Below are 14,746 nucleotides of genomic sequence, written 5' to 3'. Positions count from 1 at the left end.
CCACTAAAGTGTCCATCAGTGCCACTATAGTGCTCATCAGTGCCATATCAGTGCCACCAGTGCCCATCAGTGCCACCTCTGCCACTTCAGTGCCCATCTGTGCCGCCAGTGCCACGTCAGTACTCCGTCAGTGCCACACCAGTGCCCAGTGCCACTACAGTGCTCATCTGTGCCACTAGTGCCACATCGGTGCCACCAGTTCCCATCAGTGCCATCTGTGCCACTACAGTGCCCATCGGTGCCACCAGTGCCACTGCAGTGCCATGTCAGTGCTCCATCAGTGCCACGCCAGTGCTCCATCAGTGCCACTACACTGCCCAGTGCCACTACAGTGCTCATCAGTGACACATTAGTGCCAATACAGTGCTCATTTGTGCCATTAGTACCACATCAGCATCACTAGAGTGCTCATCTGCACCACTACAGCGCTCATCTGTGCCACTACATCGCTCATCAGTGCCACTACAGCGCTCATCGGTGCCACTACAGTACCCAATAGTGAACATCAGTGCCCATAAGTGAGTGCTCATCAGTGCCACCATATCAGTGGATCCTCATTAGCGCCATCAGTGATACCTTATCAGTGCACATCAGTGCCAGATAATCAGTGCATCCTCAGTGTGGTGCATTAGTGTACATCAGTGCAACCTTATCAGTACCCATCAGTGCACCCTCATCAGTTCCCAGCAGTGCACCCTCATCAATACCCAGCAGTGCGCCCTCATCAGTACCCAGCAGTGCACCCTCATCAGTACCCAGCAGTGAACCCTCATCAGAACCCAGCAGTGCACCCTCATCAGAACCCAGCAGTGCACCCTCATCAGAACCCAGCAGTGCACCCTCATCAGTACCCAGCAGTGAACCCTCATCAGAACCCAGCAGTGAACCCTCATCAGAACCCAGCAGTGCACCCTCATCAGTACCCAGCAGTGAACCCTCATCAGAACCCAGCAGTGCACCCTCATCAGTACCCAGCAGTGAACCCTCATCAGAACCCAGCAGTGCACCCTCATCAGAACCCAGCAGTGCACCCTCATCAGAACCCAGCAGTGAACCCTCATCAGAACCCAGCAAAGCACCCTCATCAGAACCCAGCAGTGCACCCTCATCAGAACCCAGCAGTGCACCCTCATCAGAACCCAGCAGTGCACCCTCATCAGAACCCAGCAGTGAACCCTCATCAGAACCCAGCAGTGCACCCTCATCAGAACCCAGCAGTGCACCCTCATCAGAACCCAGCAGTGCACCCTCATCAGAACCCAGCAGTGAACCCTCATCAGAACCCAGCAGTGCACCCTCATCAGAACCCAGCAGTGCACCCTCATCAGAACCCAGCAGTGCACCCTCATCAGAACCCAGCAGTGCACCCTCATCAGAACCCAGCAGTGCACCCTCATCAGAACCCAGCAGTGAACCCTCATCAGAACCCAGCAGTGCACCCTCATCAGAACCCAGCAGTGCACCCTCATCAGAACCCAGCAGTGCACCCTCATCAGAACCCAGCAGTGCACCCTCATCAGCACCCAGCAGTGCACCCTCATCAGAACCCAGCAGTGCACCCTCATCAGAACCCAGCAGTGCAGCCTCATCAGCACCCAGCAGTGCAGCCTCATTAGACCAGCCTCATCAGCACCCATCAGTGCAGCCATATCTGTCCAAGTGTCCCTATCACAGCAGTTTGTCACCACAGCCCACAGTCACCAGTGCACCCTCATCAGAACCCAGCAGTGCACCCTCATCAGAACCCAGCAGTGCACCCTCATCAGAACCCAGCAGTGCACCCTGATCAGCACCCAGCAGTGCAGCCTCATTAGACCAGCCTCATCAGCACCCATCAGTGCAGCCATATCTGTCCAAGTGTCCCTATCACAGCAGTTTGTCACCACAGCCCACAGTCACCAGTATGGCAAAAGAAAATGTTTCCTCTGAAGAGGCATACCAACAGCTTAGCTTGACCGACGAGAGCAGCAGGGAGCTCTCTGAGCCTGCGTCTGATTCTGGTTCAGAATATGAACCCGTTGTAAGCAATGGGTCTGATACAGAATCGGAGGAAGAGCTAAGAGTTATGAGTTATATCATTCATTCCTTTTTATTACTGTTTGTGTACCCGAGATCTCCCCTCATCCTCTCACAGTTATAACTTAATAGTCTCTGGGACAGGAGGTGAGGGGAAATCCCTGAATAGGGGCATAGCCACCAATAAAAATCTTACAACGGGATTAGCAGGTCTATTTCAGGATCCACAGATTATATGCCAAATGGAGTGGGTTGTCTGGATGGAAAACTGAAATATGCATCATGTAGAATGTGTTCCTTCCCTCAAGGTTTAACTTTCAGTATATGACTAAATTGTACTATTAACACAATAATCATAAAATATTGCTGGTCAATATTTATCTGCCAGTGCTAACTGAATTGAGCACGAGAAATAAATAAGAAATACTGTGTGTGTGTATATATATATATATATATATATATATATATATATATACACACACACATATATACTGCATATAAATATATATATATATATATTTACCAAAAGTATTGGGACGCCTGCCTTTATATTGAGTTGGCCCACCCTTTGCAGCTAAAACAGCTTGAACTCTTCTGGGAAGGCTGTTCACAAGGTTTAGCAGTGTATCTATGGGAATGTTTGATCATTTTTTCAGAAGCGCACTCCTAAAACCTTGTGGACAGCCTTCCCAGAAGAGTTGAAGCTGTTATAGCTGCAAAGGGTGGGCCAACTCAATATTAAACCCTACGGACTAAGACTTGGATATCATTAAAGTTAATGTGCGTGTAAAGGCAGGTGTCCTAATACTTTTGGTAATATAGTGTATATATATAGATCTATCTATATATATATATATATATATATATATATATATATATATATATATATAGATAGATAGATAGATAGATCTATATATATCTATATATAGATATAGATATCTATATATAGATATCTATATCTATATATAGATATATCTATATATCTATATATATATAGATATATAGATATATCTATATATATATATATATCTTCAACAGTTTTACCTGCCATATACTTTGACAATTTGTGCAATCAGTCTTGTGATCCAGGCAACCCTGCCATACAGCATAGTCAGGTCTGTCACTGACCATAATTTTCTCCACAGCAGTCAACCAATTCAGCTGCCTTTCCCATCCCCACCCTGTTTTACAGACAATGAAGTAGCATCACCACAGCGATTAGGTCATATTCAGCTCCTTTTTGTTAGCAAGCTCCCAGTATAAGTATAACACTCTTAAAAATGCAATACAGCCTAACTGACCTACATCAAACCTCCTTCTCCCATTATGAGAACTGCTCTGAATAGAGATTACAGGAAGATTACACAAATACAGATTTGGCTACACATACTAGCTGTTTTTCACAGAATAAATGGTAATTATGTTTTCTCCCTAGTCTTTAGCTTTAACTTGTTTGTTATAACCCCATTTATGCATCATTCTCTGAACCTTTCTAGATAAACTATTCTATTATAAAGTCATGGGGATCATTTGTATAGAGTTTTTAGGTGCACACATAATAAACAGGACAGCATGTATGGCATATAGTACATTAGTTGCATATGTTCTTCACCAAGGCTGACATATAGAGCTGCCCTTTAAATGCCATATCAAAAGGTACATTACATTTTGACAACATTTGTAAGTAAGGGAATATTTGTATATGTGAACAGATAGTTAGCCATGTATAGGTAAGCATTTTTCCTCATGTACAGAATTAAAGTACTGTATTTATTGGCGTATAACACTCACTTTTTCACCATCAAAATTGGGTGTAAATTATGCGTGCGTGTTATACGCTAATACTTCAATTTTAGCTGCCTCGGAGGGGACAGGGAGGGGGTGCAGGACGAGCGCCGTCAGATTACATACAGTGAGAATCTCCTCTTTACTTTGTGGCCTCTGTAATAGGAAGTCCCGTCTCCTGGGCCGCCATTGGACCACTCACTGTTCTGTCTATCATATGAGATTCTCACTGTATGTAATCTGTCAGCACTCGTCCTGCCCCCCTCCCTGTATCCTCTGGGCTGCAGATGGGCATCGATCCGGCTGCTGCATTGATGGCAATGGTGAGGCTGCATTGATGTGGACTGATGAGGCTGCATTTATGGCACTTGTGAGGCTGCAGATGGGCATTGATCAGGCTGCATTGATGTCAATGGTGAGTCTGCAGATGGGCAATGACCCTTATTTTGCTTCAAAGTTCCTTATTTAAAATTTAAGTTTTTTTCCTGAAACTTCCCTCTTAAAATGAATGTGCGTGTTATACGCCTGTGCGTGTTATACGCCGATAAATACGGTATATTACGTTGTATGAGATGTGGCTCATGCTAGCTTCGATTTACCAGTATAAATATCTTTCAATACTTGGTTTCACCTGCTGGCTTGAAAAATGTTAAGTTCCCAAAAACAAGTTTCAAGAAAGAGCAGAGGAAAGCATAGAACAAGGGTATTGTGGAATTCATCTCAGTTGTTCTATTAGGTAGGGACAGTGTTGTAGTTTCTAGACGGGGGTTATAACAGGGGTTATTTTAGGGTTGCCACCTGTCTAGGATTCGGGTTTGGAATCATGCATCCGGGTTTTGGTCTGCCTGAAACCCGAACACATTATTCAGACAGAACTACAGCTTCCCAGTAGGGTTGCTGGCTGCAGTTGTCTAAACTGAGAGTGTCTGTTATGCTTTCTTTCACGCTGCCCAAAGCCAGCACTAACTCGATCTGTTCCTCTTCCTCCCACCCCTCTGTGTCAGCCCACACTCCTCAGAAAGTGGGGTCCGGAAATGTGAAGTTCAGCAGTCTCAAATACATCTGAATGAGAGGCGCTGACTGCCAAGGGGTGAGTGAGCTCACCATTCATCATTAATCATTCTCTCTCCTGCCTCTGAGTGAGTACCTTAAGGTAAATCAGGGTTCTCAGAGCACCCCTTACATCAGAGTTCCCCTTTACACCAGAGGCCACAGTGTTCCCCCTTACATGAGAGTCCTCTCCGTTCTCAGTGTTTCCCCTTAAATCAGAGTTCCCAGAGCATCCCTTATGTTAGAGTCCCCAGAACTCTCCCTTACATCAGAATCTGCAGAGTCCCCCAGTGAAAGGCTACTCTGAGGATTCAGATGTAAAAGGGGAACTCTGTGGACTCTGATGTAAAGGGGGACTCTTGTGATTAATGTCATATGATTAGAAATGTTATTTAATTGCAAAATATATGTATAGTTTATACTGTTAAAAAAAAATGCTGTGTGCCGCTAAAGTGTTCGGGTTTGACTTGAAGAAAAGGTGGCAACCCTAGGTTATTTACGAAAGGCAAATCCACTTTGCACTACAAGTGCAAACTACAAGTGCAAAGTACACTTGAAATTGCACTGAAAGTGCAATTGGAAGTGCAGTCGCTGTAGATCCAAGGGGGACATGCAAGGAAAATTAAAAACAGCATTTTAGCTTGCACATGATTGGATGATAAAATCAGCAGAGCTTCCCCTCATTTCAGATCTACCCCTCAGATTTACAGTGACTGCACTTCCAAGTGCACTTTCAGTGCAATTTCAAGTGCACTTTGCACTTGTAGTTTGCACTTGTAGTGCAAAGTGGATTTGCCTTTCGTAAATAACCCCCAATGTTTCAGAAAGTTGTAAGCACATTCATATACACATATGTATTTACACATCAATAACATGCACCCTTTCTTTAAAGTAGAGGTAAACCTCAGGTGACATTTACTATGCTAAAGAACTTTGTATCATGCACAATACTCATTTTCAACTTTTTCCATCTCTTTTCACAACTCACTCTTGCTGCGGCCTCTTTTCAATCATCTCTTCATATACAGTACATGCATCCCAGTAATGGCTGCATTACATTTCTCAAGGTCGGTTTTCTGATTAGTAACAAAAGGAAACGTACCTACCTTTTGTTACTAATCTATCAATTAAAGGACGTGGTTCTGATAACTCTCAGACATAACTCTCTCTCTTTTCAATGTTGGTTTTCTGATGGTGATAAAAATGGATAGTGCCTACATATTCTGTGTTTAAATGGCCTCTTGGAAACCTTTTAGGACAAAGTGACAATGAAGCTGGTAAATGAACAATTCTTTTTCTTTTTCTCACAATTGTGAGAAAAAGACAGGGTGTTGCCACTCTATAAATGGAAGTGCTAAAGTAGGGCCTTCATGGCAGGATCGCCAGGTACTATTTCTAAGAAAGTTGCAGATTTAAAAATATTCTGTCTTTCGAAATCGCATTACCATTTACCAGCTTAAATAAAATATATAAATTAGTTTTACCTATATTTTAACTTTAGAGATGATCATACTCTAACATGAATGCACCTGCCAATAGAAAAAGACACTTTGCTAACTACTGGATAAAAATTAAACACATTAAAGCAGTACTTAACCTCCCCCCATTTTTTTGGTTACCCTTCTTACCTGTGTTGTGTGTTCTCTTCTAAATACATACTCATCTGCACAGTGACTCCAGCACAGTCAGGCTACAATCCACTATTTGGGTTATAAAGACCTAGGCTTGTCCTGCCATTTTGATCCTCTTTAGCTAGCTGCCTCTTCTGGGTTAAGGCAGCCAGCTACCGATGACGCACTGGGTCCACCCTCCAGTTTGCCCTCCAGCCACTGTTTGCCTGATCCTGCAGCCTTCTGGGAGATGTGATTTAAGTATCCCAGGAGCCTGTAGGACCAGGGCTGGTCTAGGATGGAATGATGGCCAGGGGAACAATAGCAAAAAAAAAAAATAGACAAACAGAACAAACTGCCTTTTATAAGTTAAGTTCCGCCTTAAGAAGTACATTTTATTTTAAATGTGTTTAGCGTACACTTGGTCACCACTGAACATTAGCACATTGGTCAAACTAAGGCAGCCCATAAATGCTGATCGAGTAGCAAAAATCCGACAGGGTGGTTGAACAGAAGTTGATCGGTATATCGACTTTTGCTCCACCTTCCTCCCCATACATCGAACAAAATTTGTCCGGTCCGTGCTAAACCGGCCAAATTTTGATCCATGTTCGGGCAGCTTAAATTATAACTAAATACAAAACTTTTTTTTTAGTTTTGGCTGGAGTGGAGTGAGATCAGAACACCTGCCAGTTTTTATTGCATTTGGTGCAGACAAGACAGAGAAAATGAATCACCGCTCAGGAGAACTTGCTTTCAGGTGTGTGTTAGTGAATCCTTCAGAGGAGAGGAGTCCCAGGTGCTGGCTAAATGCAAATTGAAGCAGGGTTTGAAACAGGAAAATCTGGATGCCGCACACCGGATAAAGTTGAAAACATCTTCTTTATTGTAAAACTTGGATCATAAAAGACAGGACAATCTGGCGGGTGGTACAGACACAGCTGACGCGTTTCGCGCTCTAGTTCGAGCGCTTACTCATAGCTATGAGTAAGCGCTCGAACTAGAGCGCGAAACGCGTCAGCTGTGTCTGTACCACCCGCCAGATTGTCCTGTTTTTTATGATCCAAGTTTTACAATAAAGAAGATGTTTTCAACTTTATCCTGTGTGCGGCATCCAGATTTTCCTGTTTCAAACCCTGCTTCAGTTTTTATTGCAGTCTGTGCGTTAGGGAGGTTCCACCTCTCTATTTGTCCTGTTTACCACTATCATTGAAAGTGAAAGTAAAAGAAAATCCCCAAATTTTCGGTTGCCCCCAGAAAAGTAATAGAGGGGAAATGTTCCAACGGGGACACTAGTTCTGGTGACCTGGGGGTCCCCAAGGAATTCCCTTAATTTGCAGGGCTTTCCTATAACTTCCTGTTTGGCTATAGGACAGGGAGTAAAGGTAAATCTCTGCAATAGGACACAGATGGTGAAAATAAATCTGACAGGGGGTATAACCCTCCCTTGCTCTATTCAAAATGGAAAAGAAAAATGCCTTTAGTTCTACTTTAAGGGTTATGTATTACCTGCGATGACAAATGCTCCCACTTAGCATGGGACTGCTTTGTCTTTGGATGGGTATAGCAAGTAATATCTATCAATACAAGGCCCTATGAAGAAAAGTTTGCAGCTATTTTACATTTACATTGCATGTTCTGTCTTTTCACATTTCACAATTAAAATTTAATCATAATGTAACTGTTGATGCTTAACATAATAACAAATGTAATACAATTTATTGCACAATCATGCACAATGGCCACCCAGAGATTAGTATCAAATATTTAGATTTTAAAACAAGCCAGCATGATTGCTTGTGATCAGACATATATGCAGACACTGGAACAGATACTGTACAGTAGGGTAGCCATTGCAAGTGAACATAATGTCATACTCAGCTTTCATTTGCCTATAATGTCCTATTTCACAAGGTTAAATCCAAGATCACATTGACAAAGAAACTCTGATATGTATATGTGTGGATGCCTGTATGGCCATTAGAAGATAGTTCTGGATAGAACATCATTTCCAAAGACTTGCCTGCACAAATGATGACCTATTTGCTTATCATGCACAATTTCTATTGTGCATAGTATGCATATTAGGAAGAATATGTAAATGCTATTGTAAACTTCACACAGCTGCTCAAAGAAAGACAAGAGCGCAAGAATATCGTGAAAGAAAAACTGTGCGTTGTACTTCCCAGCAGTGTTTTATTTTCAGCCACCACGATAATATCCCGCTATTATCAATATAGTAAATATTGAGTTCCTGGAAAGCCCCATATGCATATTTCATGATTACTGCACCTGCAAAGTAGTCTTCCTGGGATGATTTAAAGTCACGCAAAATTGCATGCATTTCTCCCACTGGAGACTACTGTGGGCAAACCTTAATATTGCCTTTGCATTATTGCAGTTTATAGGCAAAATAAAACAAATAGAACACTATTAAAGTGGCTTACAATGCTAGAATACAATTAACTGCTCATAAAATTATGCTATAATGATTGTGATGTTACTAAGATGTTATAGCAACTGATAAGGAAAACCGACCATTTAGCTTTACAATGGTGCATAATAAGATTTGCAGCTAATAGCACGGCCCTGCTTTAGCTGTTGCTTATTTTTCTATATTTCCAGCATCTTTCTTCTGCTCACACCTACAACACAGATTCCCTGTGTAGTTTTGGGAGTGATAGATAACAGAGGTTAGAGGCATTTCTGAAATGTCATGGAGCTGGGGCTAGAAATGAGAGAGCCCCTGGCAGATTATAAGCAACATTCAGCTTGGTTTTAGGTGTCCGTAACAAATAGGACAATGTCATTTATCAAAGCAGGTGATGTTCAAGAGAAATCAGGTAACCTGGTTAGATGCAATTTACACTTAGCCTTAAAGTCAGCCAACTGAAAATGTTTTTCCATATTGCATAATCTTACATAATCTTTGAAGCATAATCACATCATGAAGTGTACCTATAAAAAATGCATGAACCAGACAAAGTGACTTCTATACTTCACTAGTAAAGCCATCAGAAATGGATTTTGTTTTCATTATGGCATTTACTATAAATGTAAAAGCTTCCGCTCCTTATGTAATGTTGTGACATTATCGCTGTATTGCCAGATTTTGTGAATTTCTATAGAATTCATGCATATATATATGACATCTCAATTTCTGCATATTAAGTTTCTCTATGCACAATATATTCCATATATATATATATATATATATATATATATAAATATATATATATATTGGTCTATAATGAGATTACTAACTACCAATGCTTCACTGTAGTGGGCACTACTTCACATTATAAATAATGAGGGGAATTTACAAAAACTGGAGCAAACAGAATCTGGAGCAGCTGTTCATAGTAACCAATCAGCTTCCAACTTCAGCTTGTTCAATTAAACAAGAAGTGTGGGCTACATAAAAAATAAATAAATATGGTGGAAGTGCGCTATTCCCTTTTCCTTTAAAACTGCATATGCTGGTGAGGGGGTGGGGTGGGAGCAGCTGGCTTAGGCTCTCAGTGGTGGATGACCACTGCTGCCAGATTGGGATCTCAGTGGATACCGACATTGTTGGTAGGATCTTTCCAGAGCCTGGAGCATCTCTGTAATGTCAGTTGGGAGTGGGCTTTAGCCCACTGCCCTCTGATTCTGGGCCATAGGAGTGCAAACCTAAGAGCACTCCTGTGACCCAGAAGAGAAGTACGGCCAAAAGAACTTTGGCGATACTTTTCTTTTAAGCTTTGAAAATAAAAGCTAGAAGCTGTTTGGTTGTCATCACAGCTGCTGCAGATTCTGCCTGCTACAGTCTTAATAAATGTCCCCCATACTCAGTTAGGTCATGTGGGAGTTCCATCAGGGCTGGCGCTACCACTAGGTGAACTAGGCAGCCGCCTAGGGCACACTGCTCAGTGTGCAGCCATGGCCATTGGTTTCCCTATTTTCCTGTGATAGCAGGAGGAGAATATATTGTAGTCTTCTCCGGGCGGGCTGTGGCCAGCACATATCTGCAGTGCCTGCTGATCTCCCTTCACTCTCTCCCAGGATTAGGTGTGATCGCCACTGCTTCTACTTTTCAGCCCTACACCTACCGATCAGTGCCCAGGAGGGCTGCAGATCCTCCCTGCACTGCTGCTTTCTGGATCCTGTCCCCCTCCTGGTGCAGGGTGGCCCCTTTGCTGGGAGGCAACAGTGGAGGCCCCCTGCAGGCTAATACGCTGATATCACTGACTTCCGCCTGCCCTTCCATGGGGGGGGTGATGTCACCATCCAGAGCCCCTCCTCCCATCCAATGCCACCCGCATCAGGCGCTGCCAGTAACTGTCCACTTCCAGTGATTCCACCCATCGCCATAGAGATTACCCCATATTTCCCATCAAACAATCCCAGCACTGCACCCCCAACCCTCACCTGTCATCTCTAACATGGCTTCTCCTGCAAATCAAAAACTGGCCGATCAATGTCACAAATCCTAAAGTCTCATCACCGCTATCGAAATCCTCTAAGATTTTGATTGTGGTGCTGGACGACACCACCCCTTACCATCACTCCTATCTATGTTTTAAATCTGCCAGGATAGGTCATCTTGGCGTTGTCTGCATTCACAAAATTATTTCTGATTATCAAGAATGTTTATTGGATGTCATATCGGCAAAAAATTGGCACCTCTGTGCCTGGAAGCTCAATTGTCTGTGGTGATTGTGTTTCCTTTGGAGGAGTTGATTATTATTTCTATGTTATATTATTAGTGATCTGCTATAAATAGCCATATGCCATAATAAAAGACAATATGTGGCAAAAGGGGCTTATGTGGGGCTTATGTGTATGGTTGTATAAGATATACACAGGATTGCTCTGTCAGCAGTAAGTGGTCTGTACTGCGTCTGAACTCACACTAGACCTAAACGCACTTATATGCGTATGAACTGAGGTGTGTACACTCCACACTGCAACTGATGATTATACATTGTTGGTGTTTACATTTCCCCCGAGTGCGGGCCTGGGGACCACGGCTGAAAAAAAAGGTGGAGAGGCGCCGCAAAAAATCCCACGCCCGCCACCTCCACCGTATACATGGGCAGGGCAAAGGGGTTGAAGTCAGGGGCGGAGCCAAGATGGCAGCAAAATTAGGTTTCAACCTAGGATGTCAAAAATCCTTGCACCAGCCCTGAGTTCCATGATCTAAAAGCATTTCCCCCAGTACCTTCTGAGGTTAATTTACAAAAGACAAATAGGTTTTTCACTTTGCAAGGGAATTTTCCCCAGAGCTTTGTAAATAAGTGAAGCTCTGTTGATTTCCATTATCCAACCAAGTGTAAGCAAAAACCCTTTTTTTTTCTTATTTATTCTTGAATGTGATTGGGGGATCTTTGCAAAGCAAGTTTTAACCACATTCACTAACCTCTAGAGAAAACTTTTCAACTGCAAAAGATAACAGCCTATTTTCCTTTAGTAAATCAGCCCTTGTGTGTCATGTCAGAGCATGGAGCCCCTCTCTCATCTATATAGATACAATTTGCCCTATATCATCTATATTACCATTACTATATTGGCATGCAGTCCTACCATTGAGTTGTCTGTAGACTATATCCTCTAAAAGGGAAAGTCTTTTCAGCACTGCCTCTTGGATAGGGCTGACCCCATGGTTAGTCAAGTTGGTCACCTCTGCCCTTGGATGGACCTCATGGAAGGTCTCCCCACCTTTCACAGTAATTGGTCTACACTTGGCCAAAAACAGCACAAATCCAGCGACAGCAATCAGGTTCAACACCAACAGGATTTTAACTCTTCTCAAAGAAGCCATCAAACTCCACAATCCCGACTCTTTAGTGTATCCTTGAATATGTGTGACTCCTTAACGTAGTGCCAATGTCTCTGCTGATCTGGAGACAGGTAACCATCCCTGTGTGTGTCAACTTTACACCAGGGAGTTATATTCAGAAGAAACAAGGTAACCAGTGAGAGATGAAACCTCCCAGCACTACTGATGGTGAGAAGAACACCATCTGACATGAGTCGGGACCGACTTCAGATCTGGAATCCAAGCTGCCCAACCAATCAGCGTGCAGGAAGTAGGAGCTGGTGCCTGTAAAAACATTTGGTGAGGACCATCTGCAGACCCAGCATGTCCACAAGCAGATCCAATGAAAGTTTACAAAGTGGGGGACAATTCCACGGATCGTGCTTAGATGATGGATCCAAGCCAAGCAGTCAGCGTGGCATATGTGTCTTAATAGTCCAGAAAATGGGAATTATTGACTTGCAGGATCCAGACACTTCAGTGCCATTGAGCAGCAGACATTGGAAGCACAGCTCTGGAATTGCTATTAGAAATCCCCATGGCAGAGAGATGCAAAGCAGGAGCCGTCCACATCCCCAGATCGTGTAGAAATGTAAAGTTTGTCAATAGCGATGATCGTGACAAGTGGAAGGAATCCCTGGCAGCAGTGGCTTGGCAGAGGACACATCACCTCTGATGAGCGATCATCAGGCAGAGATCTTCATCATTCACAACACACAAGGACAAGTGTGAATGTGGGAAGTGAGGATTGCAGGGGAAATTGACAATGCGGCAAAGCTTGCTGACCGCACTTCCCTGAAAACTGAACTCCTTGCTTCTCTCCCCCCCTCCACCCCTGAGCAGATCCTGTGGTCTTCCTTCTGATGATCTTCACATCCCTCTGCTGTCACATCAGCAGCAGCCTTCCCCTGTCACTGTGCAAGCCTTGGTAAGCCTGGCAGAGGCAGCAGGCTCAGGTGATGGGGAGAGTGGTGTCTCTGCTCTGCTGCTGCAGCTGCTGCTACTGATACTGGAAGAAGCTGATCCTCTCTCCTGTGCTCCCATTTCTCTTAGCTGCTTATTTCTGTGCTGAGACATCCTCCCGTGTGCTGCCTGAATCCCAGTTTACATGCCTACTACAAGGCTGCAAGGAAATTGTGGTCTGGATAAATGGATCTGCAGCTGGAGACATTCACTACTGCTGGGAACAAGGCATTACTGTCCTGTGTACACTATGACAGTGGCCATTCAATGACAAGATCAGCGCTGCTTTTTAAAAAAAAAACAAAAAAAACCACACACACATATGTATATATATATAGATATAGATCTATCTATCTATCTATCTATCTATCTATCTATCTATCTATCTATCTATCTATCTATCTATCTATCCGTCTATCTGTCTGTCTGTCTATCTATCTATCTATCTATCGATCTATCTAGATAGATAGATCGATAGATCGATAGATCGATAGATAGATAGATAGATAGATAGATAGATAGATAGATAGATAGATAGATAGATAGATAGATAGATAGATAGATAGATACTTATATATAGATATCTAGATATCAATATATATATAGATAGATAGATACTTATATATAGATATCTAGATATCTATCTATCTATATATATATGATGTATATGTAAGTGCATCATTCATGGGGATGTAGAAATTGTCAGCTATCATTGATTCTTTTATAATAATAATATGTACAGCAAAAAGATAAAACATGGAAGATGCTCTATGTAACTATATAGTCTAAAAATACTTTTTGGTAATTTAGAAAAAAAAAAAAGCATCACGTGTGCAAAGTGTTTTTATAATGGGGTTGATTTACTAAAACTGGAGAATGAAAAATCTGGTGAAACTGTACACGGCAGCCAATCAGCTTCTTCACTTAAGCTGGGTTCACACCTATGCGAATTGGATGCGGGTTTTTCCCCGCATCCAATTTGCATGACAGGTGATTGTGACCGATGTTCTACCGAATAGTGCCCGCCGTCAAAAACTGCCCGCGCACTCCAGCTGATTTCCCGCTCAGGTGGCGTGACGTCACCATAGCACATGTGCACATTGTAGGAGGCGTTTTTTGAGGGGAGATACCATTTGACGGGCAGAATTGAAAGCTATGCAAGCAGCTGAGAGAGACTGTAGATGTGAGATTGTGCCTTGCTGTTGCAGGATGGGTATTTTCTGTGTTGCAATCCACTCTTAGACACAGACAAAACCTGCCGTTCAACACACCAAACCAACCCTGCAATACAAAGCCTGACCTTAAGCACACTATAAACCTACCCCACAACAGCGAGGCACAATCTGACAACTACGGTCTCCTTCTGCTGTTTGCATAGCTTTCAGATCTGCCCATCAAATGCTATCTCCTGTCGAAACATGCCTCCTACGGCGTGCGCATGCGCTATGGTGACGTCACGCAAGCTGATCGGGAAATCGGCTGGCGTGCCCCTCCGTACTGCCTATGTGCAGGCACTTTTCGA

The 14,746-nt window shown here is 43.1% G+C and overlaps 1 protein-coding gene across 1 annotated transcript in view; it reads right to left on the bottom strand.

The window, feature by feature from the left end:
* The window catches only part of GALNT17 (polypeptide N-acetylgalactosaminyltransferase 17), an 815,309-nt gene extending 801,897 nt beyond the window's left edge, over positions 1-13,412 (bottom strand). The window contains exon 1 of the mRNA XM_073615091.1: positions 12,027-13,412. Coding sequence (XP_073471192.1) covers positions 12,027-12,264 — 238 coding nt within the window. The 5' untranslated portion in view covers positions 12,265-13,412. The remainder of the gene's footprint in view (positions 1-12,026) is intronic.
* Between the last annotated feature and the right edge of the window lie 1,334 nt (positions 13,413-14,746).

This window comes from Aquarana catesbeiana, linkage group LG02 (assembly GCF_042186555.1).
Source record: "Aquarana catesbeiana isolate 2022-GZ linkage group LG02, ASM4218655v1, whole genome shotgun sequence".
Lineage (NCBI taxonomy): Eukaryota > Metazoa > Chordata > Amphibia > Anura > Ranidae > Aquarana > Aquarana catesbeiana.
The sequence above is the reverse complement of the archived record's forward strand: the minus strand, read 5'-3'. Positions and strand labels throughout refer to the sequence as shown.